At 69.9% G+C, this 26,910-nt stretch overlaps 4 protein-coding genes across 5 annotated transcripts in view; 2 read left to right on the top strand and 2 right to left on the bottom strand.

Annotated features, from left to right (window-relative positions):
- The window catches only part of CCDC166 (coiled-coil domain containing 166), a gene marked incomplete at its 3' end in the record, with an annotated part of 5,523 nt that extends 3,985 nt beyond the window's left edge, over positions 1 to 1,538 (bottom strand). Inside the window, exon 1 of the mRNA XM_036437396.2 lies at positions 994 to 1,538. The remainder of the gene's footprint in view (positions 1 to 993) is intronic.
- Positions 1,539 to 1,624: 86 nt separating this feature from the next.
- Positions 1,625 to 6,283, top strand: MAPK15 (mitogen-activated protein kinase 15). Its single transcript, XM_036437462.2, has 14 exons — positions 1,625 to 1,760; positions 2,416 to 2,514; positions 2,619 to 2,648; positions 2,748 to 2,838; positions 3,686 to 3,816; positions 3,939 to 4,102; positions 4,229 to 4,368; positions 4,519 to 4,576; positions 4,861 to 4,998; positions 5,080 to 5,185; positions 5,253 to 5,436; positions 5,526 to 5,647; positions 5,740 to 5,865; positions 5,957 to 6,283. The coding sequence occupies exons 1-14, from the start codon at positions 1,692 to 1,694 to the stop codon at positions 6,131 to 6,133; spliced, it is 1,635 nt and encodes a 544-aa protein (XP_036293355.1). The 5' UTR covers positions 1,625 to 1,691; the 3' UTR covers positions 6,134 to 6,283.
- Positions 6,284 to 6,843: 560 nt separating this feature from the next.
- On the bottom strand, positions 6,844 to 19,555 carry FAM83H (family with sequence similarity 83 member H). Of its 2 annotated transcripts, none has more exons than XM_036437432.2 (5): positions 18,551 to 19,555; positions 12,070 to 12,531; positions 11,216 to 11,380; positions 11,011 to 11,135; positions 6,844 to 10,642 (listed from the first exon to the last, which is right to left on the bottom strand). In XM_036437432.2, the coding sequence occupies exons 1-5, from the start codon at positions 19,139 to 19,141 to the stop codon at positions 7,882 to 7,884; spliced, it is 4,104 nt and encodes a 1,367-aa protein (XP_036293325.1). In that variant the 5' UTR covers positions 19,142 to 19,555; the 3' UTR covers positions 6,844 to 7,881. The 2 variants fall into 2 exon arrangements, with proteins under 2 accessions (XP_036293325.1, XP_036293326.1); XM_036437433.2 differs by lacking the exon at positions 18,551 to 19,555 and adding an exon at positions 15,530 to 15,723.
- Positions 17,460 to 26,889, top strand: IQANK1 (IQ motif and ankyrin repeat containing 1). Its single transcript, XM_036437455.2, has 12 exons — positions 17,460 to 17,569; positions 22,703 to 22,836; positions 22,990 to 23,154; positions 23,316 to 23,507; positions 23,752 to 23,877; positions 25,265 to 25,404; positions 25,495 to 25,549; positions 25,657 to 25,749; positions 25,904 to 26,013; positions 26,111 to 26,203; positions 26,276 to 26,410; positions 26,557 to 26,889. Exons 1-12 carry the CDS (start codon positions 17,485 to 17,487, stop codon positions 26,858 to 26,860), a joined length of 1,632 nt encoding a protein of 543 aa, XP_036293348.1. The 5' UTR covers positions 17,460 to 17,484; the 3' UTR covers positions 26,861 to 26,889.
- The last annotated feature ends 21 nt before the right edge of the window (positions 26,890 to 26,910 follow it).

The raw sequence follows: 26,910 nt of genomic DNA, 5'->3' as shown, positions 1-26,910 counted from the left end.
CAGGCTCTTCCCTGGCCCAGGGCCCTGGTCTGGGTGCGTGCAAGAAGCAACCAATAGATGTGTTTCTCTCACATTGATGTTTCCCTCTCTCTTCCATTCTCTATAAAGATCAATGGAAAAATATCCTTGGGTGAGGATTAATAAAAAATAAATAAAATGAAATAAAATAAAGCCCCTAAATAAAACACATAATAGCAGATTTAAAAACAACTATTGGGAGAGTCAAATATCCACTAAAAAATTGATATGCTTTAATAAGAGTCATGACGTTCACTCTGCAGGTTGTTTTTGGCCGAGATCCACTGATGTTGGAATAATGCTGCTCATTGGCCACATTCTCCTCTGGCGTGGGGTGCATGGGGGAGGCTGGTAAAGGAGGGGCTGGGGCGGCCATGATCACGGCCCCACTCCTGGCCTTGGGGTCTCCATGACCTGCTCTCATTCCCTCAGTCTGTCCCAATAGCCATCAGTCCTCCCTCCTTTCCATCAGCCTCCTCTTCTGCCCTTTGCCCTTTGCCTGTGGCACTGGCTTTCCCATTCACCCTCCTCCTGAGGGAATCCTCCTAAACCTGCCATTCCACCCGAGGGTCATGCGTGAGGCTGCGAAGAGCCAGGGCTCGCTGTCTTGTCAGGTTGGAGGGTTTGGTGGGCACGGGCTCTCCTTTCATGGCCCTCAGTCCAGCCGCACTTCACCACGCAAATTCAAAGAACAGGTTTCCACTGGCTTTCTGGCTCCTACACCTTCCATTTCTGGCTCCTACTCTTACCTTTGTTTCTCCTCCTCCTCCTCCTCCTCCTATACTTTATTGATTTTTTTACAGAGAGAAAGGGAGGATAGAGAGTTAGAAACGTCGATCAGCTGCCTCCAGCACACCTCCTACTGGGGACGTGCCCGCAACCAAGGTACATGCCCTTGACGGGAATCGAACCTGGGACCCTTCAGTCCGCAGGCCGACGCTCCCTCCACTGAGCCACACGGGTCAGGGCTCTTACCTTTGCTTCTCATCATTTCTGCCTGCGCTGGGTTTACTTTCCTCCTTGTTTTCAAGCTTCTTGCGGGGGAACGCACACTTTCCTCACACCCGCATCTGGAGCCTCCGGGTCCCTCTCGGCGTGGCTGGGGCTGCGCCCCATGCCTCCTCCGATTATCTCTCTTCCTCATCTTTCCGGTCAGAATAGATTATAATCAATCCCCACATCGGTGTGGCCCGATTCCTCTCAGGGGTGTTGTATGACACCCCGCATCCTTTTCGGGGAGCGAGGAGGAGTGCCCCAAATCCCTTTGTGTTTGTTTCTGTTCCGGTTCTGGGGGCGCAGAGACCAGGATGCGGCTTCGCTGGGGACGGCGTGGCCCCACCCCGAACAGCTCCGCCTGGAGGGGCTGCCTGCGAGCGACCCCCAACTGTCAGCCCACCTTCCACCTTCCGGGTCCGGGGGTGGAAGGACCGCGCCCCCCAGGCCTAGGCGCCGCCGTCAAAGGCCCGGCGTCGGCGAAGGCTCCGGAGCTGCGGGGGCTCCAGGGGCGAAGTTCGCGGGCGGGTCCGCGGCGGCGAGGGGGCGGGGCTTGTGCAGCAGGCCCCGCCCCCGGCGCCGCGCAGGCGCCCTGGAGGCGCCGCCGCCGGTTCCCCAGGCAACGGGGCTCAACAGTTCGGCCGCGCGGTTGGTGCAGCCCCGGCGCCGCCGCCGCTCCCATGTGCTCGGCCGAGGTGGACGCGCACGTAGCGCAGCGGTTCCTGCTGAAGCGGCGGCTCGGGAAGGGGGTGAGCGGCCCCCGCAAGGCCAGGCGGGTCTGTCTCCCCGACTCAGGGGCCGAGGCTGGCATCGCCCCCGCCGCCGGAGCCCCGCGGCCTCGGTTTCCTGTAACGGCCCCCGCGTGGCCTCCGCCCGGGAAACCCGTCAGGGACACGGCGCTGGGTCCCGGAGCAGCACCTGCCGCCGCCCCCCCTCCCCGTCCTGCTCCCGGCTCTGTCTCCGGGTCCACATCGCTTCCTGGGCGGCTGGGCCCGTCCCAGGCTTGGAGCGGGCAGGGCAGGGCAGGGCGGGCCTGGGAGGGCAAACGCGGTGGACGTGCATTGGGAACCAGAGCGCGTGTGAGCCCACGCGTGTTTGCGGTCGTGAGTGAGCACGTGGGTTGTGCAGGAGTCTGTGTGTGAGCAACAGCCAGTAAGATTTGAGTGTGAGAGAGAGGTCATGGTGCCTGGAGGAGGTCCTCCCGGACCCCAGTCCTCCCGGCCTCCATCTCCCCTTCCTGCCTGCTACCCCACTCCATATCCCCCCTACAAAGATGCTGGGGTCCTGAGCAGCCTGCAGAGGCCGGTGCCTCACCCAGAGCCTCGGCCCTCATTGTACTCCCACCCCTCCCAGCAGCCGGGGCAGGAGGGGGGGGGGCCGGCGGCTCACCCCGCTCCTCCCCAGGCCTATGGGATCGTGTGGAAGGCGGTGGACCGGAGGACTGGCGAGGTCGTGGCCATCAAGAAAATCTTCGATGCCTTCAGGGACAGGACCGATGCCCAGGTAATCGGGTGGCCAAGGGCGAGGGCAGGGCCGGCCGTGGGTGTGGGGGAGGAGGCTTAGGGCCTGCTGGCTTGGCACACACATGTGTTTCTGCCTCGTTCCAGAGAACGTTCCGGGAAGTCACGCTGCTCCAGGTGTGTGGCCGAGGCCCCTGCCCCTTCCCGGGGGCAGTCTCCCCGGAAGGAGGGAGCGGGGCCCTCCGCCCCAGAACACAGCTGCTGGCTCTCTCCCAGGAATTTGGGGACCATCCAAACATCGTTAGGTTCCTGGATGTGATCCGGGCGGAGAATGACAGGGACCTATACCTGGTGCTTGAGTTCATGGGTGAGTGACGCCTCGTCAGCCCCCAGCCCCCCTCCAGCGGCCTGGCTCCTGCTGAAGGGCCAGCACCCGCACCGTGGGGCGTCCTGTGCCCAAGGACGGACAGCCTGGCTGAGGGCAGGACCCCCTTGATCCGTCCCAGAGGCCCCTGCTTTGTCCACAGCTCCCTTTCCTCTTTCTGCTCATTTTATAAGATAGAGACCCTGCCGAGACTGGTGTGGCTCAGTGGATAGAGCGTCAGCCTGTGGACTGAAAGGTCCCGGGTTCGATTCCAGTCAGGGCATGTACCTTGGTTGCGGGCACATCCCCAGTAGGAGGTGTGCTGGAGGCAGCTGATCGATGATTCTCTCTCATCGATGTTTCTAACTCTCTATCCCTCTCTCTTCCTCTCTGTAAAAAAGCAATAAAGTATATTAATTAAAAAAAAGAGACCCAGCCCCAGCTGGTTTGACTCAGTAGAAAGAACGTTAGCCTGTGGACTGAAAGGGTCCCGAGTTCGATGCCTCTGTTGCAGGCTCCACCCCGTGTCTCCCCCTCCCTTCCATTCTCTCTAACAACCAATGGGACAGTACCCTCAGGTGAGGGTTATCCAAAAAAATCAAAATAAAGCAAAGGCACAAAATAAGTAAAAATAACTCCACAAACTTGTTGCTGAATCAACAGTGAGCAGGCCCACGCTGCCTGCAGGCCCAAGGGGAGGTGTATGTGCCCAGGTGTGGGGGCCGGGGGGCTGGGGGCCTGGGTGTGGGCAGTGGCCAGCAGAGTCCTGAGCGGTTCCAAGGGGGGCGGGCCAAGCTGCTCTCCCCAGGACCTGGGCTAACCAGACGCCCTGCTGCCTCGCGTCCCCCAGACACGGACCTGAACGCTGTCATCGCCAAGGGCTCGCTGCTCAAGGACGTGCACAAGCGCTACATCTTCTACCAGCTGCTGCGGGCCGCCCGCTTCCTGCACGCCGGCCGCGTCATCCACCGGGACCTGAAGGTGCCGCCCCGCACGGCCCACCGCCCAACCGCTGCCCCCATCCCACCCCCACCCCCACCCCCGCAACCGCTCTCCGACCGTGCGCCTTGCCGGCGGCCGCCCTGAGCCACCTCCGCCCGCAGCCATCCAACGTCCTCCTGGACGCCCGCTGCCTGGTGAAGCTCTGCGACTTCGGCCTCGCGCGCTCGCTGGGCGGCCTCCCCGAGGGCCCGGAGGGCCAGGCCCTGACGGAGTACGTGGCCACGCGCTGGTACCGGGCTCCGGAGGTGCTGCTGTCCTCCAGCTGGTAACGGACACCCCTTCCGGCGCCCCCCCCCCAGCAGAGCCTCAGGCCCGGCCCCCAGGTGCCCCCCCCCGCCCCTCCCAGTACGAGCGGCCCCTCCCATGCTCCCCGCCCCCCGCCCCCCGCCAGGTACACGCCGGGGGTGGACATGTGGAGCCTGGGCTGCATCCTGGGCGAGATGCTCCGGGGGAAGCCCCTGTTCCCCGGCAGGTCCACCCTCCACCAGCTGGAGCTGATCCTGCAGACCGTGCCCCCGCCCGCCCCGGAGGGTGCGTGCAGGGCCCGGGGGGAGGGGGGCACCAGGCCGTGGGAGGCGCCGGCAGGCCGGGCTGGGGGGCAGAATGCCAGGGGAGGCTGTGCAGCCTCCCAGGGCTGCTCCACCCCCTCCACCTCACACCCCGGCGCTCCCCCCCCCCCAGACCTCCTGGCTTTCGGCTCAGGCTATGGGGCCTCCGTCCTGCAGCACCTGGGGGCCGGGTGAGTCAGGCTGGGCCCAAGTCCCGCAGCTTCTGTGTCCCGCCGAGCAGGCCAGGCCCCAGCCCAGCCACCGCGGCTCCCCTAAGAGGGCCCCAGTGTGTGTGTGTGGGGACAGAGGGGACCAGAAGGCCCGGATCTGGTGACCACCCCCCCCCCCTCCAGGCTGCCTGAGTCCTGATGGGCGGAGGGGATCCGGAGACAGTTAGTGGGGCCGGCAGAGGGGCAGCTGGGCCAGGTGCGGGTGTGGGGGGCCGGACCCGGACAGGACGGGACTCGGCCCGCAGGCCCCGGCAGGAGCTGGACACCCTCCTGCCCCCGGACACGCCCCCCGAGGCCCTGGACCTCCTCCGGCGGCTCCTGGTGTTCGCCCCCGGCCAGCGGCTGAGCGCGGCGCAGGCCCTGCAGCACCCCTACGTGCAGAGGTAGGGGGGCCGCCGTCCGGGGGCTCCTGGGCCGCAGCCCGGGCCCCGCCCCCTCCGTACCCGCCTGGTGGGCTCCCGCAGGTTCCACTGCCCGGCCCGCGAGTGGGCGCTGGAGGCGGAGATGCGGCTCCCGGTGCCGGAAGGAGTCCAGCTGTCGGCCCCCGAGTACCGCAGCCGCCTCTACCAGGTGCGGGGGCGCGGCCTCCCCCGCCCCGCCCGCCGCCCCGCCCGCCCCTGAGCGCCTCCCTCCGCAGATGATCCTGGAGCGCAGGGCCGGCGGCCGCGCCCCCAGAGAGACGGGCCAGGGGGACGCGCCGGTGCCGCCCGCGGGGGCCCCGGGGGCGGAGCTCGGCGCCTCCCGGGCCCAGGCGTGCGCGCCCCAACCCGGAGCCGCGCCCCCGCCGCCCGCGCAGGACCGCGGACTCGGCCCGGCGCACGGTGCGTCACGGGAGCGCCGGCCCCGGGTGCGGGTGTGGGACGCCCTCGTCCGCGCCCCGACTCCTCACCGGGCGGTGTCCGACCCACAGGCGCCCCCCGCGGAGCCCAGAGCCCCAGGCAGCACTCGGCGCCCCCGCTCCAGCCTCCGCCCCCGAGAGGCGGGGGGAGCGGTGAGAGGCCCCCCGGGGCGGCGGCGGAGCCCCCCTCGTGGGTAGGTGGTGTGGGGCGGGCACGGGGGACCCTCTGCGGGCCTTCCTGGGCGCAGAGCACCGGCCGGCGGTGACACCCCCCACCTGCCTCCAGGCGAAGCCCGGCGCGCACGCAGCGCCCTCCCTGGCCGCGCAGGCCGCCGCGCAGGGGGCCGTCCAGGCTCTGGTCCGGAGCCACCGGGACCCCGGCCGCGGGGCGAGGGCGGCCAGCGCGCCACGGGTGAGCCCGGCTCCCCAGCCTCCTCCCTCCGTGCCCCCTCATCCTCCCCTCCCCTTCCCCTCCTTCTCACCTGGACCCCGGCTTCGTCCAGGTCCCCCTGGCGCGACCCGCGGAGGCCCGGCCGGGCCGCAGGATGTTCAGCGCCGCGGCCTCGCAGGGGGCGCAGGGGGCCGCACGGGCCGCGCTCGGGGGCTACTCCCAGGCCTACGGCACCGTCTGCCGCTCGGCGCTGGGCCGCCTGCCCCTGCTCCCTGGACACCACGTGTGAGCCTCTCTCCCTGCCCGCTCCCCCGCCCCGCGCCCCAGGACTTGCCCCCCAAGTCCCCCCTCCGCTTTGCTCCGCCCCATGGGAGTCCTGGGAGGCTTGTGCAGAGGCGCCCACTCCAGCCCCATCACCTCCAATAAAGTCACCTGTCCCCAGCCTGCCGGCCAGTCCTTCCTCCTCGGAGGATCCCGAGCCCTCGCACCCCTTTCCTGGAGCCCATGTCCTCTCGAACACTGGTGTTACCCTGTGGCTCCCATCTCCCGGAACCCAGCCTCTCCCTCAAGGCTCAGGGCACCTGAGGGGCTGCCTGTGGGGCGGGCGCACAGGCTAACGGGTGCAATAGGTAGTGAGGCAATTGTATCCATTTGGGAACGTGGTAGAATGTTCTGTGCTGGTGTTTTATTATCATCAAAATGTCAAGAATCACAGTTGAGGAGCTGTGTCACTCAGCAAGACATGGGGGTGTGGACAGGAGGCTCCGAGGGCCCCAGCCCCTGGCCTCTGCTGGCCAGGAACGTCCCCGGTGGCCCTCCCTAAGCACCAGGCCACACGGGAACATTGGTCAGCAGACGCCAGCTCATCCAGCTCCACGTGACCTTTGCCACCCAAGGACAAGTCCTCACTGTCACCCCTCGCTGGGCGGTTGCCTTGGTCACCAGGCCATGAGCTGTCGGGGTGGGAAGGCCGCCCATGTGGGAACTGCAGCCCCTGCTCAGTGCCCCCTTTCTTAGACCTTTCCCATCTGGGCGGTTGGGTTTCTTACTTAAAAAACCAAAAGCTATCCGAGAAGAAACGGCAGAAACACTCATTTCACAAGAGGAGAACCTGTGGCGGAGACTGCCTGAGCACTTGGTGCCAAAAGGTGTCATTTCAAACCCAGTCACTGCCGGCGAGGACACGGGAAAGGCAAGCGGTGACCGAGAGGGTGCAGGGCGGGGTGGAGCTCGGACCGCTGGGACATCCATGGGCCAGGGCTCAGTGCCAGGAGGCCGTCCTCTGCCTCACCTGGGCAGGTACAGACACTCCACAGCCAGCCCCTTCTGGGCTGACTGGCCGTCAGTCAGGGCACATGGGGACCCTTCGCAAGGCTGGGGCCCCACACCGTCCATCACTGAGGCTTGGAGCTGACATCCTGGCTGAGGACCTTGCTGGAGGGGTGGCCAGGTGTGCTCAGGTCTAGGGGCAGGGCAGCCCTTCCAGGACCCCTCTGCTCCCCCACTCCCCCTGCCCCACCTCCCTGCAGGAGAGGAAGGGCCGCCAAGCAAGTGGGCAGATGGACGGGGCGGGAAGTGATGGGAGGCCTGAGGCAGTGGGAGGCCCAGCGGCGGCAGAGGCAGCGAAGTGAAGATGTGGTGTAGCCAGGAGGGTGCACAGAGGGGAACCCTGAGACATAGAAGCCCTGAGATGTGAGGCCCCCAGAGAAGTGGGGACTAAGGCACAAAGGGATGGGTCCCTGAGGTGCATGAAGACTCGGAGGATCTGAAGCCCAAAGAGATAGGGAGGCAGATGCCTGAGGGGGGTGGGGCCTGGAGATGGAAGTGCTGAGGAGACAAGACAGCCGGGAAGAAGGCAGGGGGCAGTGAGCGGCTGCAGCCCCAAAGCGGAGGCCAGGGCAGGCACGGGGTGAGCCCCAGGGGAGCTGAGCTCTGGCTGTGCTCATCCGGGTTCCTAGCTTCTGCGCCCGAGGACCGAGTGCCCTGCTGGCAGGCAGCAGGGGTGCGGAGACCCTGGCGGGCTGCTGGCCGGGACGCTCACTTCTTGCTCTTGAATGAACTCAGGATTTTGGGCATGAACTTGCCCACCTTGCTGTCCCTGGCGTCGTCCTCCGCCGCGCCCTCCCCTGCGCCCCCGCCGGGGCCGCCCGCCTCCTCCTTCTTGCAGAAGACCTCGAAGCGGCTATAGACGCGCTTCTCCTTGCGCATGCTCTCCATGCGTCGCAGCAGCCGGTCGCGCTCCTCGGCGCTGGCGGGCAGCGTGCGGCTCACCCGGCCCTGGGCCCCCAGGCTGTCCGAGCGGAAGATGGCCGAGCACTTGTCCTTGTCGGACATGTCGGGGGCCAGGCCGCTGGCAGCCGGCGGGCGGCCCAGCTCCGGGCTGCTGTGGGCCGGGGAGGGGGTGGGGGCCCCGCGGTGCTTCTGGCCGTGGGCGCTGATCTGCTCCAGGATGGCTTTGGTGTCGTCGCGCAGGTTGCTGCTGTACAAGGCGTTGGCCGTGGCTGAGGCCATGCGCGCCCGCGGGCTCCGCTCCTCCCCAGCGGCAGCCTCCGTGCTGTCCCCGCGGCTCAGCGAGGGCCGGCGGGGGCTCTCGGGCTGCCCGTTCTCCTGCGGCGCCGCGAAGCCGCCCTCATCCTCCGCGCGCCGCTCGCTCTTGGGGCTCAGCAGCTGCCGGAGGCGCAGGGAGCCCTTGCGCAGCACCTCCATGGGGCCCGTGGGCGTCTCCTCCGCGGGCCCGGCCTTCTGGGCCTCTCCCGCGAAGGCAAGGGTGAGGCTGCCCCTGCGCGCGGGCACGGGGGGCACCGGGCTGCCCCTGCGCTCGGGCACGGGGGGCACCGGGCTGCCCCTGCGCTCGGGGTAGGCGGCGGTGGGGCTGCCCTGGCGCTCAGGCAATCCTGGGGTCGGGCTACCTCTGCGAGTGGGAAACCCAGGAGTGGGACTGCCCTTCCGCTCGGGGTAGGCCGAGGTGGGGTTCCCTTTTTGCTCCGAGTGGGGCGCGTCCACCGGGGGGCCGTCCTGCCCTTGCGGGGAAGAGGAGAGGCCCTGGGTCAGGAGGAAGCGGGAGGGCAGCCTGTCGGGGCCGGGGCCGCTCCGGCCCAGCGTGTCGAGCAGCTGGGCGGCCGTGAGCGTGGCGGCCCCGGGCTGCCGCTCGGCCTCCTGGTGCAGCCGCTGCGTGAAGGAGTCGCGGAGGTCCAGCAGGCAACTCTCGAGGCTGCGCCGCTCGGGCCCCGCGGGCCCCGCCTCCTCCCGCCACGCCTGGGACAGGACGGCTTTGCTGTGGCTGGAGGCGGTGACGGCCGTGGCCGGGGCGCCGCTGGCGTCGCGCGCGGGGCCCTTGTACTTCTCCAGGAGCTCGGCCACCTTGGTGGAGGCGGCGGAGCGCACGGCCTCGCCCCCGGGGCCCACCGCCTCGTGCACCGCCTGCTCCTTGTGCAGCAGCTGCACCTTTTCGGTGGCGGCCCCGCCAGTGCCCTCCGCCTGTGCCGCGAAGATGAGCGAGGAGCGCAGCCGGGAGCTGCGCTGGATCAGCGGGTTCAGGCGCGAGCGGAAGGAGTCCTGCTTGGCCAGGCCCGCCTCCTCCGGGCCCTCGCGCTCCGCGCCCTCGCCGCCCCCGCTGCCGGAGCCCTTGGCCGGGAAGGCCGAGGGCCCGCGGAAAGACGAGGGCAGCAGGTCCCCGGCGGCCGCCCGGCCCCCGGACACCAGCACGTCGTCGTCATAGGCCTCGGACTCCATGGGCGCCGGCAGGCCATCTTCCCCCGCGTCCTCCCCATGGCAGCCGCTCAGGTAGGAGGCCAGGCGCCAGTGCCTCAGCCCCGCCCGCCCCTCCGGCCCCGCCCTGCGCTCGGGCTCTGCCTGCAGCCCCGCCTCCGGGCCCAGCCTCGCCGCTGCCTGGCAGGGGAAGCGTAGGCCCAGGTTAGGGCGCGGGGCCCCACCGGGTTCCAGGCCCCGGGGCCCGAAGGCCGGGTCTGAGCCATGGCGGACCTCGCGCGACTCACTGGACGGCACGTAGTCCAGCCGCTGGTGGGCGTCCAGGCCCAGCTCCGGGAGACGCGGCCCGGCGCCCAGGGCGAAGTCCTCGGGGTCCGCGAAGCCCGGGCGGCCGGCGCGCAGCTTCTCGAACAGGCCCTGCGGGCGGCCCGGGGCGAACTGCGGGTCCCACTGGTAGTGCTGCTGGTAGAGCTGGTCGCGGTGGAAGTGGCTGGTCTGGAAGCGGAAGTCGTCCCCGTGGGCGAGGAACGTCTGGCGGGACACCTGCCGCGCGGCCGCGAAGTTCTCCACGGCGCCCCCGCCGTCGGCGGCCGCGTAGCTGTGGCGCTTGAAGGAGTCCATCTCCAGCTGCCGGGCCTGGAAGAAGCCCCGCGGGCCCGCGAGCTCGGCGCCGGGCCCGGCCTCCGCGTCCCACCTTCGCGATGGCAGCCGCAGCCCCATGTGCGGCTCCAGGGCGCCCCCGGGCATCCGCGGCTCCTCCCGGCGGAAGGCCGACAGGAAGTGGCGGTCAGGGTCCAGGAAGGAGGGGAAGCCGAGGCCCTCCTCCCGGGCCGGTGGGAAGAGGAGGTGCGCGCGTTTGGGGAAGGAGAAAGGAGTGGGCGCCCCGATCATCTGATTGGCCATCAGGGGCCCGGCCCCGGAGTACGGAGCCAGGGCATAAGCGTCCATGCGGGCCAAGGCCCCGGCCGAGGGCACCAGAGGCTCCGACTGCGCGAAGAGGATGCGGAATTCCTCGTCGAAGCTGGACACCAGCTCCCCCTGGAACACGTGCGCCAGGCTGCGGTGGATCTTCTCAAAGGACCACATGAAGCTACGGGGGCGGGGCCAGAGTCAGGGGCGGGTCCAGGGTCAGGAGGGGCGGGTCCAGGGTCAGAGGGGCGGGTCCAGGGTCAGAGGGGCGGGTCCAGGGTCAGGGGCGGGTCCAGGGGCAGGAGGGGCGGGTCCAGGGGCAGGAGGGGCGGGGTCAGGGGCGGGTCCAGGGTCAGGGGCGGGTCCAGGGTCAGAGGGGCGGGTCCAGGGGCAGGGGCGGGGCCAGGGGCAGGAGGGGCGGGGCCAGGGGCAGGAGGGGCTCACAGCCAGGGCCTGGGGATCAAGTCTGAAAGATGCAGGAAGGGTGCGGGCTGTGATGGCCACGGGAGGAGGACCGTGGGGAGGGACCGTGGAGAGGGGTCTGCGCACCTGTAGCTCCCGCTCATCACCACGGCGCAGTCCACCAGGAGGAACTTCTCCTTCACGTGGCCCCTGAAGGACTTGCCGGTGCGGCAGTAGTAGGTGGGGCCTGCCACTGTGCGCACCCGCAGGAACTGCGGAGGGAGAGGCCGTTAGGTAGAGGGCCCCCCCTCCCCCGCCCCCCTCCGCCCACGTGTCCTCAGGCGTCACTCACGTCCACGTGGTGCAGGTTGACCCGGCACTTCTCTGCCGTGTCCAGGAAGTGCTGCGCGTTCATCTCGTCCAGGAGGATGTAGACGGGGACGCGGCGCGCGGCAGCCTCCAGCACTTCGCTCAGGAGGTCCACGTCGGTGAACATGTCCATCACCACGGCCACCACCTGGGGGTCGGGAAAGGCCCAAGGGCGAACCCACTGCTGTCCCCCATTCTCCAGCCAAGCCCGGGGCCTGGGAGTCACCACAAACACCCCAAACCCGCCCGGTCTCCCAGGGGAGAAGGGTCCCGGGTGGCCATGGGGTCAGGAGGGGGCTGTCAGAGGGGATGCAGGGCTGCTGGCCGGGTGGTGGCCCATGATGGAGTCCTCCTGGGGTGGCTGCCGCCTCCTGGGCAGGGGCAGGTGAGTGAAGCCCCCGTAGTCCCTCCCACAGGAGTCCGGCCTCTCCTGATCCTTAGGCAGAGGCACAGCCTTTAGCACCTGATCTGCCTGTCTCCGTGGTTTAAACAGGTGCCTTTGCTGTTTACCACCTGCCCGGTGAGGACAAGAAGCCCCCAGCTCGGTCAAGGGCAGGGCTAGAGGTCACTGTCTATCCAGGCACCGCAGAGGACCCAACCATGAGAGCTCCTGCGCACCGGCCATGGCCACCAGGACCACGGACAAGCAAACCGAGGCAGAGAGGCAGCCTGCGGCCTGGGGCCCCAGCCCTCAGGGACCCTGGAGGTCGCTGGGATACCCTCGCTGCCCCTGGCCTCTCCCTCCCCCCGGAGGCGCACGCTTTCCCTCACACTCTCCAGGCCTCGAGGCCCAGCTCTGGCAGTCCTGCCCCCTGCGCCCTGCGCCCGCCAGCCCACCTGCTGGGCGGAGCGGATCATCCTCCGGGCCTCGTCCTTGATGCTGGGGCTGTCGGGGGGCGGTGGCTGCACCAGCGTCGTGACCTCCGTGCCCTGGAAGCCGAAGGTCAGCGGCCAGCCCAGGTCCAGCTCAGGCACCGCCTGGTCTGAGTTCACGGGCCAGTAGGTGCCCGAGGAGCCATCCATGTCCACGTCGGGCGGGCTGCCTTCGGGGGGCTCCGGGGCGACATGCTGTGGGGGCCGCAGGTGGCGGCTCACGTGCTCCAGCTCCTCGGGGCACAGGAAGGCGGGCGCCCCCTCGGCGGCCAGGAAGCGGCTGTAGGCCTCGGGCCCGCCCTCGGCCAGGGCGTCCACAGCCAGGCGGTAGTACTCCTTGTAGTGAGGGGGCAGGTACCCTGGCGCCAGGGGGTTGTCCCCCTGCGAGGAGCTCTGGGAGCGGCGGGCCATGTTGCCGCCGGGGGCCTGGGGAGGGGCGGGGAGGCGTTACCAGGGCTGGGCCAGGGCCACTGCCCACTCGTGCAGCGCGGAGGCTGGCAGGGCCCTCGGCTGGGCTTGGCGTCTGCCCAGGCCTGGAGGCCTTCCGGGCACCCAGACGGGGACGGCAGAGGACCCAGCAGCCTGGGCCTTGCTGCCCCAGAGCCCAGGGAGAGCCCGGGGCCCAGACTCCAGCGGCGCCCCCCCCCCACGTCCCCCCCCCCACCAGGGCCGCCTCCTGTCCTCGGGGGCCCGCCCTCCTGCTCTGTGACCCTTTACTGCCCCGGCTGCTGGTTTAAAGAAAACACCCCGCCTGAGGTCTCTCTGAGAGGGGCACGTTCTGCTCCTGACTTTATGACAACGCTCTTCTGTGGGCCCTGGTCCTGTGCAGACAAGCGAGCGGCCCACACCCCAGGCCACGCCCCTGCCCCCCAGTCCTCCCTCCACCTCGTGGGCAGCTGCCAGGCTTGGCCAGGCGAGCTCGCACAGAGCGGTCACAGGTGCACCCACAGCCCCCCAGCCCACCTGCACCCACCCTACCCTTTGACTCACCCCACCCCACAGCGCGACTTCACAGCCTCCTCCTGCCCTAGAGCCGAGTCCCGCCCCAGCCACGTCTGTCACCACCCTGTTCCCGGCTTCCTTCCGGGTGGAGCGCAGCCTGTGCTGTGCCCAGCAGGCCGTCCGTCCGGCTCCCGAGCCTCTCCGAGCACATGGCGCGCCCACCTCACAGCCCTCGTGGCCCTGACTGAGCTCCCGGGACCCACCTCACGTCCCCGAAGCCACGTGGCTGCCCGTCCCCCCGCCACCCCTGCCCACCCCTGCCTGCTGCTCCTCCCAAGCTCCAGCCTGGAGGGTGTGGTGCCGGGAGTCCTCTGCTGCCGGCCCACAGCCCACCCTCCACGCAGTGGGTGAGGGGCTGCGTGGCCGGGGCCGGGAGGTGACCCCTGCCTGACCACGTTGGGGCCAGCGCTCTGTGCACAATGACCGGCACCTCGGTCCGCTCCCCGGACGGAAGGTGGCCGAGCCGTGTCCGTCATCGTCGGCAGGGCTGAGCCTGGTCCCCCGCAGCCCCGTTAGACAGGCCACGTGTCCTCGGGCGCCAGGACCGGACCAGAGAGGCCCAGGAGGGGGTGAGCTGGCCCTGCTGTGCCAGGGTCCCCGTCCCACCCCAGCAGGGCGGCCCCCTATGTGACCACCGTGTGTGGGGCCCTCCTATGTGACCAATGTGGGGGGACCCTCTCTATGTGACCAATGTGGGCGGCCCTCCTATGTGACCACAGTGTGGGGGGGGCCCTCTCTATGTGACCACCGTGTGGGGGACCCTCTCTATGTGACCAATGTGGGCGGCCCTCCTATGTGACCACAGTGTGGGGGGGGCCCTCTCTATGTGACCACCGTGTGGGGGACCCTCTCTATGTGACCACAGTGTGGGGGGGGCCCTCTCTATGTGACCAATGTGGGGGGCCCTCTCTATGTGACCAATGTGGGGGGCCCTCTCTATGTGACCAATGTGGGGGGCCCTCTCTATGTGACCAATGTGGGGGGCCCTCTCTATGTGACCAATGTGGGGACCCTCTCTATGTGACCAATGTGGGGGGCCCTCTCTATGTGACCAATGTGGGGGACCCTCTCTATGTGACCAATGTGGGGGGGCCTCTCTATGTGACCAATGTGGGGGGCCCTCCTATGTGACCAATGTGGGGGGCCCTCTCTATGTGACCAATGTGGGGGGCCCTCCTATGTGACCAATGTGGGGGGCCTCTCTATGTGACCACCGTGTGGGGGACCCTCTCTATGTGACCAATGTGGGGGGCCCTCCTATGTGACCAATGTGGGGGGACCCTCTCTATGTGACCAATGTGGGGGGGGCCTCTCTATGTGACCAATGTGGGGGCCCTCTCTATGTGACCAATGTGGGGGGGGCCCTCTCTATGTGACCACAGTGTGGGGGGGGCCCTCTCTATGTGGCCAATGTGGGGGCCCTCTCTATGTGACCACAGTGGGTGATGGGGGTACTGTAGTATGGGGGGGCTGGTTACACAGGGCCTGACCCTGCTGGGCTTGGTGGCACTGTCCCTGTTGGGGGACACATCACAGACTGTCCAGGCGCACACAGAGGGGTTGGGGGTCCCATGGGGTCAAGGACCTTCTCATCAGGTAGGACTGGCTGGGAGATGACCCCCATGGGACCCTCAACCCCCCTGCTCGGCCTCACAGCGATCCCCCAACCTCAGGGACCTGCTCCTTTCTGGGGTCCGCACATCCCGGAACTGGGGACAGTGGGGGTCATTCCCCAGCCGGAAATGGCGAACCCCAACCGCGTGCCCCCCCACACCTGCGCAGACGCCTGCCCTCAGGGAGGGAGGGGCTCTTTCCCACGCCCGCCATGACTCAGCGCGAATCCGCTCCGGGCTGACCTCTGACCCCTGACACAACCCTGCCGGTGCCCAGGCCCCAAGGACCCGGCCCGGCAGGAAGTCCACTGCCAGACGGCGCCCCCCCAGGAGGGAGGTGCGGGCTGAGGGCGGGGCCTGGGCCGGAGTGGAGGGGCCGGCGGCGGGTCCCCAGGGAAGGGTGGGGGGCACGAGGGGTCAGTGCGGGGAGGGGTCCAGAGGACGGGCTCCCGCCTGCAGGTCAGGGTGGTGCGGTTTCCGGGGTGCTCCCCGCGGGCGGGCCGTGCACCCCCGGGGTTAGCCCGGCCTCGCCCGCCCCGCGCCAGGTGGGAACCGGCGGCCAGGGCCCCGCCCGGGGAAGGGGCCCCTGCCCGGCCGCCGGCCCAGCCAGGCCGCGGTCCTCAGCCAGGAACCGAGTGGGGACCCGGCAGGTCCACCTGGGCCCGGCCTTCCCGCTCGGCTCCTCCCGGGCCGCATCGGGCAAGGGCCTGGCGTCCCCAGCGGCGCCCCGCCGGCCCGGCCCCGCGCGGCCCGCACAGGTGCCGGAGGCCGCCGGGGCCGCCCCCCGCCCGCCCGCCGCGGGGGCCTACCTGGCCAGGTGCGCGGGGTCTCGGGACGAGGACAGGAGCCGACCGCCGCCCAGCGGCCTCGCGGTCCGGTCGGTCCGGCAGCCACTCCCTGGCGCGGCCCGCCCGCCGCGCGGCCTGATTCACGCGCCCGCCCCCGCCCCGCCCGCTCCCGCGCCGGCCTGCCCGGGCAGCACCTGGGGGCGGGGCGGCCCCACCCGCGGCGCGCCCGCATTCCTCCGCCCGCCGCCCCGCCGCCCCGCCGCCCCGCGCCCCCCGCGCCCGCGCCCCGGGCCCCCCCGCCCCGCGCGCCGCGGCCGCCGGGGCCCCGCGCCCCCATCAGCCCGCCGAGGCCGCGCCGAGGCCCCATCTGACCCCTCACCCTCGCCCCGGAAGTCCAGGCGGCGGGTGAGTTCCAGCTCGGTCGCTAGGCAACGGGCCCGCCCGACGCGGGGGGCGGAGCTTCCGGTCTGGCTCTGAGGCCGGGCCGGTGCGGCAGGTGAGGCAGGTGAGGCCCGGGAGGCCCCGGAGGCCGCGGCACCGCGCAGACCCGGAGCGGGGCTGGGCCCGGGGACTGGGAGCGCACTGGCCCGCCCCCCGCCCCCCCGCACACCGACGCCTGCAAGGACCTGGGCCCTGCAGGTCTCAGGGACCCTGGCGCACACGTCCCCCCAGATGCCCACAGCTACAGGGAGCCATGCGCACAGGGGACCCCACACCTACACCAACCACGCCCCACTCGCTGGCCCCCACGGCCACACACAGGCTCAGGTGTTCTGCACCCCCACATGGACAGGGCGCCCCTGCCCATACCAACCCTCTGCCACGTACATGGGACCTTGCAGCACAGGAACCCTACGTGCACACCAAGCCCCGCACATGCCTATCAGCCAGGCACCCCCCAAAGTCCACACACACACACACACACACACACACACAGGGGTCCCCCACTCTGCACGGCACCCTCCCCACAGGATTCTGCACAGAGATGACCCCACAGCAACACTGAGAGTCCCCCCCACACACACACACACAGGGGTCCCCCACTCTGCACGGCACCCTCCCCACAGGATTCTACACAGAGACGACCCCACAGCAACACTGAGAGCCCCCACACACACCCAGGGACCCTGTAAGTGCTGACCACATGGAGCAGGGGACCCCATTCACCCCCAACACCTCTCCGCTGTCCCTATGTGCCTCCGTCCTGCCAGTGTCTCCCCAAAACACTCAGGGCCCCTGCTCGGAGCCCCCCAGGCCCCCGCCCCTCCCTGTCATGCCTGGGCTGCTTGCTGCCAGTCCGTCGCCTCCCCCAGCCCTCCCCACCAGTCCCCGTTGTCCAAGCTTCGGGTTATCCTGTCCCCAAACACTCGGCAACTCTCCACAGGAGCCAGCGGGCGGGTCAGACCGTGCCCAGGCCGCAGCCCTGCAGTGGGGCACCAGCTGTGGGGGAGGGGAGGAGAGGGGGTGTCCCAGAGAAAGACAGGAACTTTGGGGTCAGCTGAGCAGACTAGGGGAGCACAGGCCCAGGCCAGGGAGAAGCGCCGGGGGCAGAGGGGCGGGCTCCACTGTGTGTTAGATGAAGCTGGGCCTGCTGGCCGCCCAGTGGTTTGGGCAGAGATGACAACAGGACCCCCCCACCCTGGGGGTTGTGGTCAGGCCCTGGGCCCAGAGGATGGAGCTGGGGGGCAGGGGGCAGGGAGGAGGGGACGAGGGACTGAGCTGTGGCCAGCGACCTTGCTCGGCATCCCCACCGAGTGCCGGCACACATGCCAGTAACCAGGGCAGGCAGGTGGCCGGAGCGGCCGGCGCGGTGTGGACACCGTGTCCTGTGCTCCCATCAGGCACCTGCCGACTCCCCCAGATGCCCACAGCTACAAGGGCCTGGAGCAGCCGCCTGGAAGGCGTGTGCTGTGCTGTGCCCGCTGCCCCCCCACGCTGAGCACCCCTCCCTGACCTCCCTGCCCGCCCTCAGGAGGATGAGCAGTGAGAAGCAGGGCCCCAAAGCAGCGTCAGGAAAGAGGCAGCCATCCCCCCCGGGCGCCGAGCCCAGAGCCACTGCTGGTGAGTGCCTGCCCCTCCCGACCTCCAGGGCACCCTCAGACCCTCACTTGTGAGACCCTGTCCTCCGAGGTAGGGGTGGTGGCAGACTGAGGGCTCTGAGCTCCGATGTCACTCCAGGCCCTGGGGTGGGGTCAGGGCCCGGGGGCCGTGCTCAGGGGAGGGAGATGGGTAACAGGCTGTGAAACGGAAGTTTGCATCCATGTTGGCAAGTCACAGACTAAATCTGTGGTCCACTCTGACCCCGGCTCCACCTGCTGCAGCTCTGCAGCTGCCTCTCCATGGCCACGGCCAGGCTGAGTGGAGGCAGCTTGTCCACCTGGCCATGCCCACCCGCCCGCTGTCACCCCCCTGCTCCGCGCCCCCGCCTTCTCGGTCGCCACACCTTCCAGGCAGAGGGGCTGTGCTGGCTAAGAGGGGGCATCCCTCCCACATGGAGCCGGCCTGCTGAAGCCCTGGACCCCGGAGGGCTGGACCCTGGAGGCCCCGAGGCCCTCGGACCTGGCTGGACGGGGCGCCTGCTCTTCAGGCCTCGTCGGGGTGGGACCCTTGTTCCCCCAAATAGCCCCAGCGAGTCAGGGCAGCCGGTCCTGGAATGAGGATGCTGGGCTCGGGGCCGCTGCTGCTTCCACCATCGAGCCCCAGACGCGCAGTAAACAGGCGGCAGGTGCGCCGGAAGCTGCACTGGGGGCGGGACCTGCTGGCTGTCCCCCTCCCCCCGAACCCTGCCCTGGACAGCACCCGGCCAGTGCCTGCGGCCTCCACAGGAACACCCCTGCCTCAGTTTCCCTGAACACGCGGCCTGCCCGGGCACCCGACCCGCCAGCCGTGGGCCTCAGCCTCACTTTGCAAATGTGGAGTCAGGTCTGAGGTGTCCTGCGGCCCATGCAGGTGCCTGTGGGTCAGAGGTACCTCGACACCGCCCGCCCGCCCCCCCGGACGGCCAGGGCCACCCCCGCCCCCCGCGTGCCCTCCAGGCCTTACCTGGCCCTGGGTCTGCAGTACCTCAAGGCCCTCGCTCTGGAGCTGCTCCAGGGCCACGGCCAGCTCCAGCCCCTCCATGCGCACCCAGGCCTGCTCCTCCTGCAGCTGCTGCAGCCACAGCTGCTCCTCCCGCCACAGCTGCTCCCACCACAGCTGCTCCTCCTGCCACAGCTGCATCTGCAGCTGGACCTGCCGCCGGCGGTCCGCCAGCAGCTGCTGCTCCTGGGCCAGGCACAGCTGGACCTCCTGCAGCCTCAGCAGCTCGGCGCCCAGGCTGTGCGTGCGGCCCCCCGGCCGGCCGTCCTCCATGTCCGCCGCGGGGACTGGTACCAGCTCGGACGCCGGAGCTGCGGCCGGCACTGGCCTCTCCACTGTCTGTGGCCGCTCTGGCCTGGCCGCCTCGGGATGCCCCCGGGCAGCTGGCTGGCTGCCGGTCACGTGCCCGGCAAGGGCCACCCCTGTCTGGTCCGGAGGGCCCGCTGCGTCGGGGGGCGGGGGCTGGGCCTCAGGGCCCTGCTGCCCCGGAGCCTGCTGGGCCCTGCCCGCCCTCCTGGCACGGGGCTTCCGCGCTCGGCTCCGTTTCCCAGACATGGTCCCGATCCGGCGTCGGCTGCCGGGGGCCCTGGCTCATCGGCAGGCGGCCCCAGGTCCTGGGGGCCCTGAGGGGGCCCGGGAGACGACCGTGGGCCCCCGAGGCGGCTGCTCTGTGCCCGCCCTGCCCCTCGGCTGGTCCCACGGCGCCACGGCCCGGCTCCGCCTGTGGGCCTCGCGGGCCGACTCGGGGGCCGGGCCACGCCGGGAGTTTATGGGGACTCCGGCCGCGGCTCACGCGAGGCTGACTAAGGCGCTGCTGACAAGGGCGCAGGACTTTACGGGCCGGGGCCTCGCCGGCCGGCGGGGAGGGAGGCTGGGAGAAGCTGGAGGAGGTGACTCCGCAGCCAGACCGAGGCTGGTGCAGGGCGAGTCGAGTCCTGCCCTGGGCGGGCACCCCTACCCCATCCCAGCCCCGGTCTTGGGGCTCAGACTCCAGCCCACAGGGCCGGGCGCTGTGTCCCTGCGTCCCTCACTGGCCACAGACAACCCGACAGGACCAGCAGGGGGACGCAGGGCCCGGCCCACACTGAGCATGTCCCCCCCGCCCCCCCCCCCCCGCCCGCACACACAGACTCCCACAGGAGCCGGGCCGGCTGCCCGCGCCCTGCCTTGCCCGCGGGGAGGATGGACCCTCTGCCGGCCGGGACGCCCTCCGAACGGCTGCCCGGTGGCTGGAGGCAGGTCCTGGCCGGGGAAGGCTCCGCCCGGTGGACTGAGATGAGCGGCAGGAGGCCCCGCCCACTTAGGGTGCAGGGGCTCGAGGCCCTGGTCCTGGTTGGGGTGTGGCTGCCCTGCCACCGACAGGGAGCCCCAGGAGCTCCCCAGCCTTTGTTTGGGGGGACGCGGGCCCATGTTCCTGCGTCCCCTGCGCTTCCCATGGGGAGGGGGCCCCCCACGGCTTCCTCCCCAGCTTTCCCCAGCCGGGGGCCGCTGACTCACCCGCACGCCAGGGCAGTCCCAGCCAGCTCTGCCGCACTGGCCCGACTGGTTTGCCTGGCACAGCCCTGCCCACACCCCTCCCTCCCAACCCGCCCGGCCTTTGCCCTGAGACTGGGGGAGACAGACGGCAGCCACCACACCTGGCACAGGGGGCACAGGGAAGAGGAAGGCTCTGGAGGGCGGTGGCCCTGGCTGGGGCAGGGCTGAGGGGAGGCGGGCAGCAGGCGCCCCCTGAGCCAGGGCCACTCCTGGCTCCCCAGCGCCTGCTGCAGGGCCAGGGGCCGGGCAGCCCTGGCTGGGGCACTGCTGGCACTGCCGCCCTGCGGCACGGACGCGGCCTGGTCGCTCGTTAAAGCTGCTGCACGGAGGGTGCCCCTAACAAGCAGGCCAGCTGCCCACAGGAGGCCCGTAAACGCCTCCGAGGGGGCGGGGCTGGGCTGGGTCTCCCCCAAAACCAGGAGAGCCCCAGTCACGGGGGGGGGGGGGGGCTGGAGAAGGAGCCACAGGGAGAGCCCACCAGCCGCCAGGCCAGTGAGGAGGGGAGGACTCAGCTGGCAGGAAGCAGGCTGTTCGGGCTGATGCCATGTGCTATCCACGTGTGCACACGTGTGCATACAGGTGTGCACACATGTGAGAGAGCATGTACATGATCATGCCAGATTGTATCCGTATGTTATTGTGCCCGCGTGTGCACATATGCGAACATGTGTGCACACATGTACATGTGTGTGAATGATTGAATGGGCTCCTGGACGAGCAAGTCCCTCCCAGTAGCAAGTGGGGAACCCTGTCCTCCCTGCTCCCACTGCCCGGCCCCCGCTTTTCCGTGAGGGCTGGGCAGGTGGCACGGTACCTCCCAGGGGTGCGGCCTCTTGGGGGCCCCCTCCCTTCGCCCTCCAGCGCCCTCCTTCCCCCTGGAACTCGGAACGGGAGTCGTGGTGTCTGCTCCGGGTGCTGTCGCCCTCCAGTGGCAGGAGCCAACCTCGGAGGGCACCAGGGACAGGAGGGCGTGGTCCCGCCTCCGTGACCGCCCAGCCTCTCCGCTTGGCCAGCCCTCTCTCCGCAGCCTCCCAGCCTGCAGCCTCCGGAGCTGGAGTCCCCGCCCCCAACCCTCCTCCCTGCTCCAACCGGACTCAGCTGCCAGGTCCTTCAGCCCCCGGCGCACCCCTTCCTCCTGTCCCATCTGCGAGGCTGCTCCTCGGGACCTGGGCCAAGCCCTCCCCCAGTGTGTTCTCTGCGCCCCCACCCCACGCCTTGTGCACAGTTACCCTTCTGGACGGTGGCCTGACCCCCAGCAGCACCGCCACCTTGGCCCCCCAGGGCCCGATAGGGAGCCTGACCCTGACCCAGGACGGGTGGACCACAGAGGTCTGTGACGGACTGACTGTGGCTTTATTTTTAAAATCCTCACCTGAGGATGTGCTGGAGAGAGAGAGAGAGAGAGAGGGAGGGAGGGAGAGAGAGAGAGAGAGAGAGAGGGAGAGGAGGGAGGGAGGGAGGGAGAGAGAGAGAGAGAGAGAGGAGGAGGAGGAGGGAGAGGGAGGAGAGAGAGAGGAGAGAGAGAGAGAGAGGAGAGGAGAGAGAGAGAGAGAGAGAGAGAGAGAGAGGGAGAGGGAGAGGAGAGAGAGAGGGAGGGAGGGAGGGAGAGAGAGAGAGAGGGAGAGAGAGGAGAGAGAGAGAGCGCGCGACGTGAGGGAACACCGATTCGTCGCCTTCCCGTATGTGTCCCTCGGGGATCGATCCCACAACCCCGGCCTGTGCCCTGACTGGGAATCGAACCCGAGACCTGTCAGTGCACAGGACGACGCTCCAACCAACCAAGCCCTCACCAAGGCCTGACGGTTGGTTTTCTAGAGGCTCCAATGCCCGGCCTCGGCCCTGGCTCCGGGCTGCCAGCCGGGCACAGCAGGGAGAGCCTGCAGCGGGAAGGACCCCAGAACCGGGAGCCTGGGCTGGAAGCAAGCGCAGGGCACAGGCCGGGCGGCCCAGAGGCCAGCCCCTCTGCTGCCCCTTCAGTTCCCGCAGCCTGAGGGCGGCCTCCGCTGCTCAGGGGGCAGGGCCAGGTGTCCCCCAACCGTTTCAGTCTTTGTGGTGGGCAGTGAGCTCCCCGACTGCTCCCGATGACCCCTGACCTTAAGGTGGGAGCCTGGGTCGTGGGCGACAGGCCAGCGACTCAGGGGGCCGGGGTGCGTCACTTCCTGTGGGTGCACCGGTGCCACCCGCCCAGCCCCCACCTCTGCCGGGTCAGCCAGCCTCTGGGGGATGCCCAGAGCCTTAGGGGTGCCATCCTGTGGGGTCCACAGTGGCTTCCCTGCCAGAGGCCATCTTTTCACCTTTCCCTAGTTTCCTACCAACGTCCTCCCCGGGCAAGGGGCTCAGGGGGCTGGCGGCTCCCCGCTGTCTGGGGTGGGACCGCATGGGCCTTCCTGCCCAGACCTGGGTGTCCCCTTGCTGGCTCTGCCGGTGGCCGGTGGCTGGTGGCCAGTGGCCAGGTTGCTCTGGCTGGGCCTGTGGATGTAGAATGTGCCCTTCAGTGAGGCTGCAATGTTAGGGTTAGGGTTGGGGTTGGGGTTAGGGCTGTGCTCACACACCTGGACCCAGGAGCTGGTTCCTCACCAGGGCCAACCCGGGAGGACCAGGCGGCCACCGTCATCCAGTGCACTTTCCGGCGGCACCTGGCCAGGAAGGAGCTGGCCCTGCGGCGGCAGAAGCACGAGGAGTACCTGGAGCAGATGGAGAAGCTGCAGAGAGAGGTGGGACCCGGTCCGGGGCGGAGCCGTGGGAGTGGGGCCTGGGGTCAGGTCCTAGGGGTGGGAGCTCAGGGTGCTGGGCTCATGACCTCAGGGCGGGGGGCTATGGCCTCAGGGCTGGGGCCGTGGCCTCAGGGCATTCACTCCCTCCCCCAGGCCTTCCTGGCGCTGGTGCAACGCGAGCGGGAGGTGGTGCGGCGCCGGCGGGAGGCGGAGGCAGAGGCGGAGCGGCGGCGGCAGGAGGAGCGGCGGCGCCAGGAGCGCCTGCTGGACGCAGCCTTCGAGGGGAACCTGGCGGAGATCCTGGCCGTCCTGCGGGAGGCGCGCGGGGCGGGGGCGCGCGGGGCGGGGGCGCGCGGGGCGGGGGCGCGCGGGGCGGGGGCGCGCGGGGCGGGGGCGCGCGGGGCGGGGGCGCGCGGGGCGGGGGCGCGCGGGGCGGGGATCCGGGTCGGTCGGAGGTGACCGGAGGGACCCGGGCGCAGGTGGAGGAGCTGCTGACGCGCGAGGGCGTGGGCCACGATGAGGCGGGGCTGGCGCGGCGGCGGCAGCGGCGGGTGGCCCTGCTGGAGTGCGAGGACTCGGGCGGGAACACGCCGCTGTCCGAGGCGGCCGTGGGCGGGCAGCCCCGGGCCATCCAGCTGCTGGCGGAGCAGGGCGCGAGCCCCAACTGCAAGGTGGGCGCCGAGCCCGGGTGCGGGGTGCGGGTGCGGTGGGGAGCGGGCCGGGGCGGGGGCGGCGGGGCGGGGTGCGGGGCGGCCCGGGCCGGGGCGGGGGCGGCGGGGCGGGGTGCGGGGCGGCCCGGGCCGGGGCGGGGTGCGGGGCTGGGGGCGGCGGGGCAGGGTGCGGGGCTGGGTGCGGGGCGGGGGCGGCGGGGCGGGGCGCGGGGCGGCCCGGGCTGAGGCGGCCAGCCCTCCGCAGGGCGCCTTCGGGCGGACGCCGCTGTACAGAGCCGCCTTCGGGGGCCACCTGGAGGCCGTGGAGGTGCTCCTGAAGCTGGGAGCCGACCCCCGCGTGTACGCGGACGACGGGAGCACCCCCGCGCAGGTGGGAGCACCCCCCAGCCGGGACGGTGGCCTCGCTTTAAAAGAAAAAACACACTTTATTGATTGTTGTAGAGAGGAGGGGAGGGGAGAGGGAGAACCGTCGTGGGAATCTTTGGCCTGCTGCCTCCTGCACGCCCCGCGCGGGATGGAGCCTCCGCCGGCACCGCGGTCACACCTGCCCATCAGGGTCCTGGGTGGACCCCCAGCCGCGGGGCAGCCCCGCCCACGTCCTTCATTCCTTTAAGCGGCTCGGACCCGCACGGCACGGCCCATCCAGGCGTCTGTCTCCCACCCCAGCGGGAGCCCCGGGATTGAGGGGCCTGCTGGGGCGCCCCCAGGTTGCCTTTCCAGGCTGCTCCCCCTCGGCCCACCCCTGGGGCCCTCGGCTCCTCTCTTTCATATCAGGGCGGGGAGGCGAGCAGCGGAGCTTCTGGCTCCACAAGGGAACTCGTCCAGGAGGGCCAAGGGCCCAGGCCGTGAGGAAAGGGGGCCGTGGCCGTGGCCAGGGGCGGGGCCCAAAGGAACTGGCTGGTGCCCGTGGTGGTGGCTGCACAGATCGGCTGGTGCCCACACATGTACACGCACAAACACACACACGTACACACACACACACGCACGCGCGCGCACACATGCACACACACGCACATACATGCGTGCACATACATGCACACACATACACACATACATACACACACGCGCGCACACACACACACACACACGGGTGAACTGTTGTAATGGGACAGCGGTCTGGGTGGCAGCCACCTCCCGGCCTGGACACTGTCGGTGTTGTGTGAGATGCCATCGCTGGGGAGACTCGCTAAGGGCACAGGAACCCTCCTATCGCCTCGACCTCCGTGAACTGTCAGTTTCCAAATAAACATTTAATGGAATGACCAGGCCTGGGAGGCGGCAGGAACGTGCCCCCGGCGAAGAGCAAACTCGGCCACCGGCGACGGCGAGAGCACTGGCTCACGGTCACCATCACCCAGCCGTCCATCAGCGCCACATCCTCGCCCTTCCTGCCACGGCAAACCACCCATTAACCCGAACCCCCCTCCATCCGTACACACGCTGACACTGCTGACGGGAGGTTCTGAGGAGGCAGGGACCGTGGTTAGTGCGCGCTCTGCTCTCGGGTCCTGCATCCTGGGTGTCACAGGAAAGAGACGCAAAGTTGTTTTGAACCTGCCGGCCAGGAGGTTGAGGTTTGAGTCCCGGTCAGGGCACGGGCCAGGGTTGTGGGCTCTCTCATTGCTGTTTCTGTCTCCCTCTCTGACATCAATTTTAAAAATATATACTTACTTTATACATAAATAAAATAAAGCGGGCCGTACATGGAATGGCCTCCCAGGCTTCATGTAACCAGCCCTGCCCGGACCCCTCGCCAGGTGGCCTCGCTGGACGCTGTGGTCAGCGTGCTGCAGGCCTGGGACCTGAGCCTCACGGAGGCCATGCTCCAGAACATGGAGGCCGAGCGGCAGCGCCGGGCGCAGGAGGCCGAGCAGCACAAGGAGGCGGAGGCTAAGCGGTGCGCCTGAGGGAGGAGCCGGCCGCGGCCCCCAGCCCCGCAGGCGCTCTGACCCGCCGCTCGCTCCCTCCCTCCCTCCTCCCTCCGCAGCCTGAACCTCAAGGTGCAGCAGCTGGCCAAGGAGCAGCAGCGGTGCCACAAGGAGGTGAGGCCCGGGGAGCGGCCGGCGGGCGGCGGCGGAGCCGAGGGGAGGGGAGGGGGAGAGCCCTGGGCTGCGGCTGAGGCCCAGGACAGCCTGCGCCGCCCCCGCAGCTGCACCAGGCCTACTGCGAGCTCAACCGCAGGATCGCCGAGCACGAGAAGTGCGAGCGGAGGCCCGCGGGCAAGGCCCAGCTCACGCTGCAGGTGGGTCCTCCCGCCCCTGCAGGTGGGTCCTCCCGCCGGGAGCGTGGGGTCCCGCGGCCCGTCCCCCCCTCCCCCAGCGCGGCCCTCCAGTTTGGGGGACCCGCTGGGGCCGTGGGAGCGGCGCTCAGAGCTCGTGGCCCCGCCCCGCCCCCAGGCCGTCAGAGACGCGGAGACGCAGGTGGACCGGCTGCGGCTGGAGGCCCGGAAGGCGGAGGAGACGCTGGCCCTGGCGAGGCTGGAGCTGCGGGAGCAGACCCAGGAGGGTGGGCGGGCGGGCGGGCGGGGCTGGAGGCTGGCGAGGCCGGGCCGGGAGGGGCGCCGGGTGGAGACTGGCTGCCCCCTTTGTCCCCGCAGGGGGGGAGGAGGAGGAGGTGCCGGGGCTCAAGTGCCAGGTCACCGAGCTGCACGACGTGCTGATGAAGGACGTGGGCGACCGCATCCGCGCCGACGGCCGGTCAGTGGCCCGGCGTGGGCGAGGGCCGATCCGAGGGCCCGGGCGGCAGCGTGACCGGGCGGCCGCCCGCAGGTGGCCTCTTGTCATCGACCCCTCAGGCCAGGCGGCCACCTTCCTGCGCTACCGGGACACCAACTACGTGGACACGGTGAACCCCGACCACCTGCAGCCCGAGAGGATCCGGCTGGCGCTCCTGGGGGCGCTCAGGTGAGGCGGCGGGCGCCGGGGCCCTCGGGGCGCCCCTGCCAGCCCCCCGCCCGCCCCGCCCCCACCGCCCGCCCCGCCCCCACCGCCCGCCCCGCCCCCCCACCGCCCGCCCCGCCCCTCACCGCCCGCCCCGCCCCGCCCCTCAGGTATGGGAAGCCGCTGGTGTTCGATCTGCGGGAGATGGACCTGTTCCCCGCGGTGCAGCGGCAGCTGGAGGCGGTGCAGCAGGGCCTGGCGCAGGAGCTGCTGAGCCGCAGGCTGCTGGAGCAGGACCGCTACCTGTCGCTGCTGAGGCCCACGGACGGGCCGGAGTACGGCCCCACCCAGTTCCAGGAGGCCCGCCTGGAGCAGTTCCGCCTCTTCTTTGTCACCCAGGTGCGGTGGCCCCCGGCCGAGCAGCTGCAGGCCCTGCTCCCCGTGCAGGTGCAGCTGCCCAGCGAAGGCCCTTAGCAGCGGCACCAATAAAGCAAAGCCCTGGACCTCCGCTGTGCGTGCTGCGT

The sequence above is a fragment of the Pipistrellus kuhlii genome, unplaced genomic scaffold (assembly GCF_014108245.1).
Source record: "Pipistrellus kuhlii isolate mPipKuh1 unplaced genomic scaffold, mPipKuh1.p scaffold_m20_p_14, whole genome shotgun sequence".
Taxonomy (NCBI): domain Eukaryota; kingdom Metazoa; phylum Chordata; class Mammalia; order Chiroptera; family Vespertilionidae; genus Pipistrellus; species Pipistrellus kuhlii.
The sequence above is the reverse complement of the archived record's forward strand: the minus strand, read 5'-3'. Positions and strand labels throughout refer to the sequence as shown.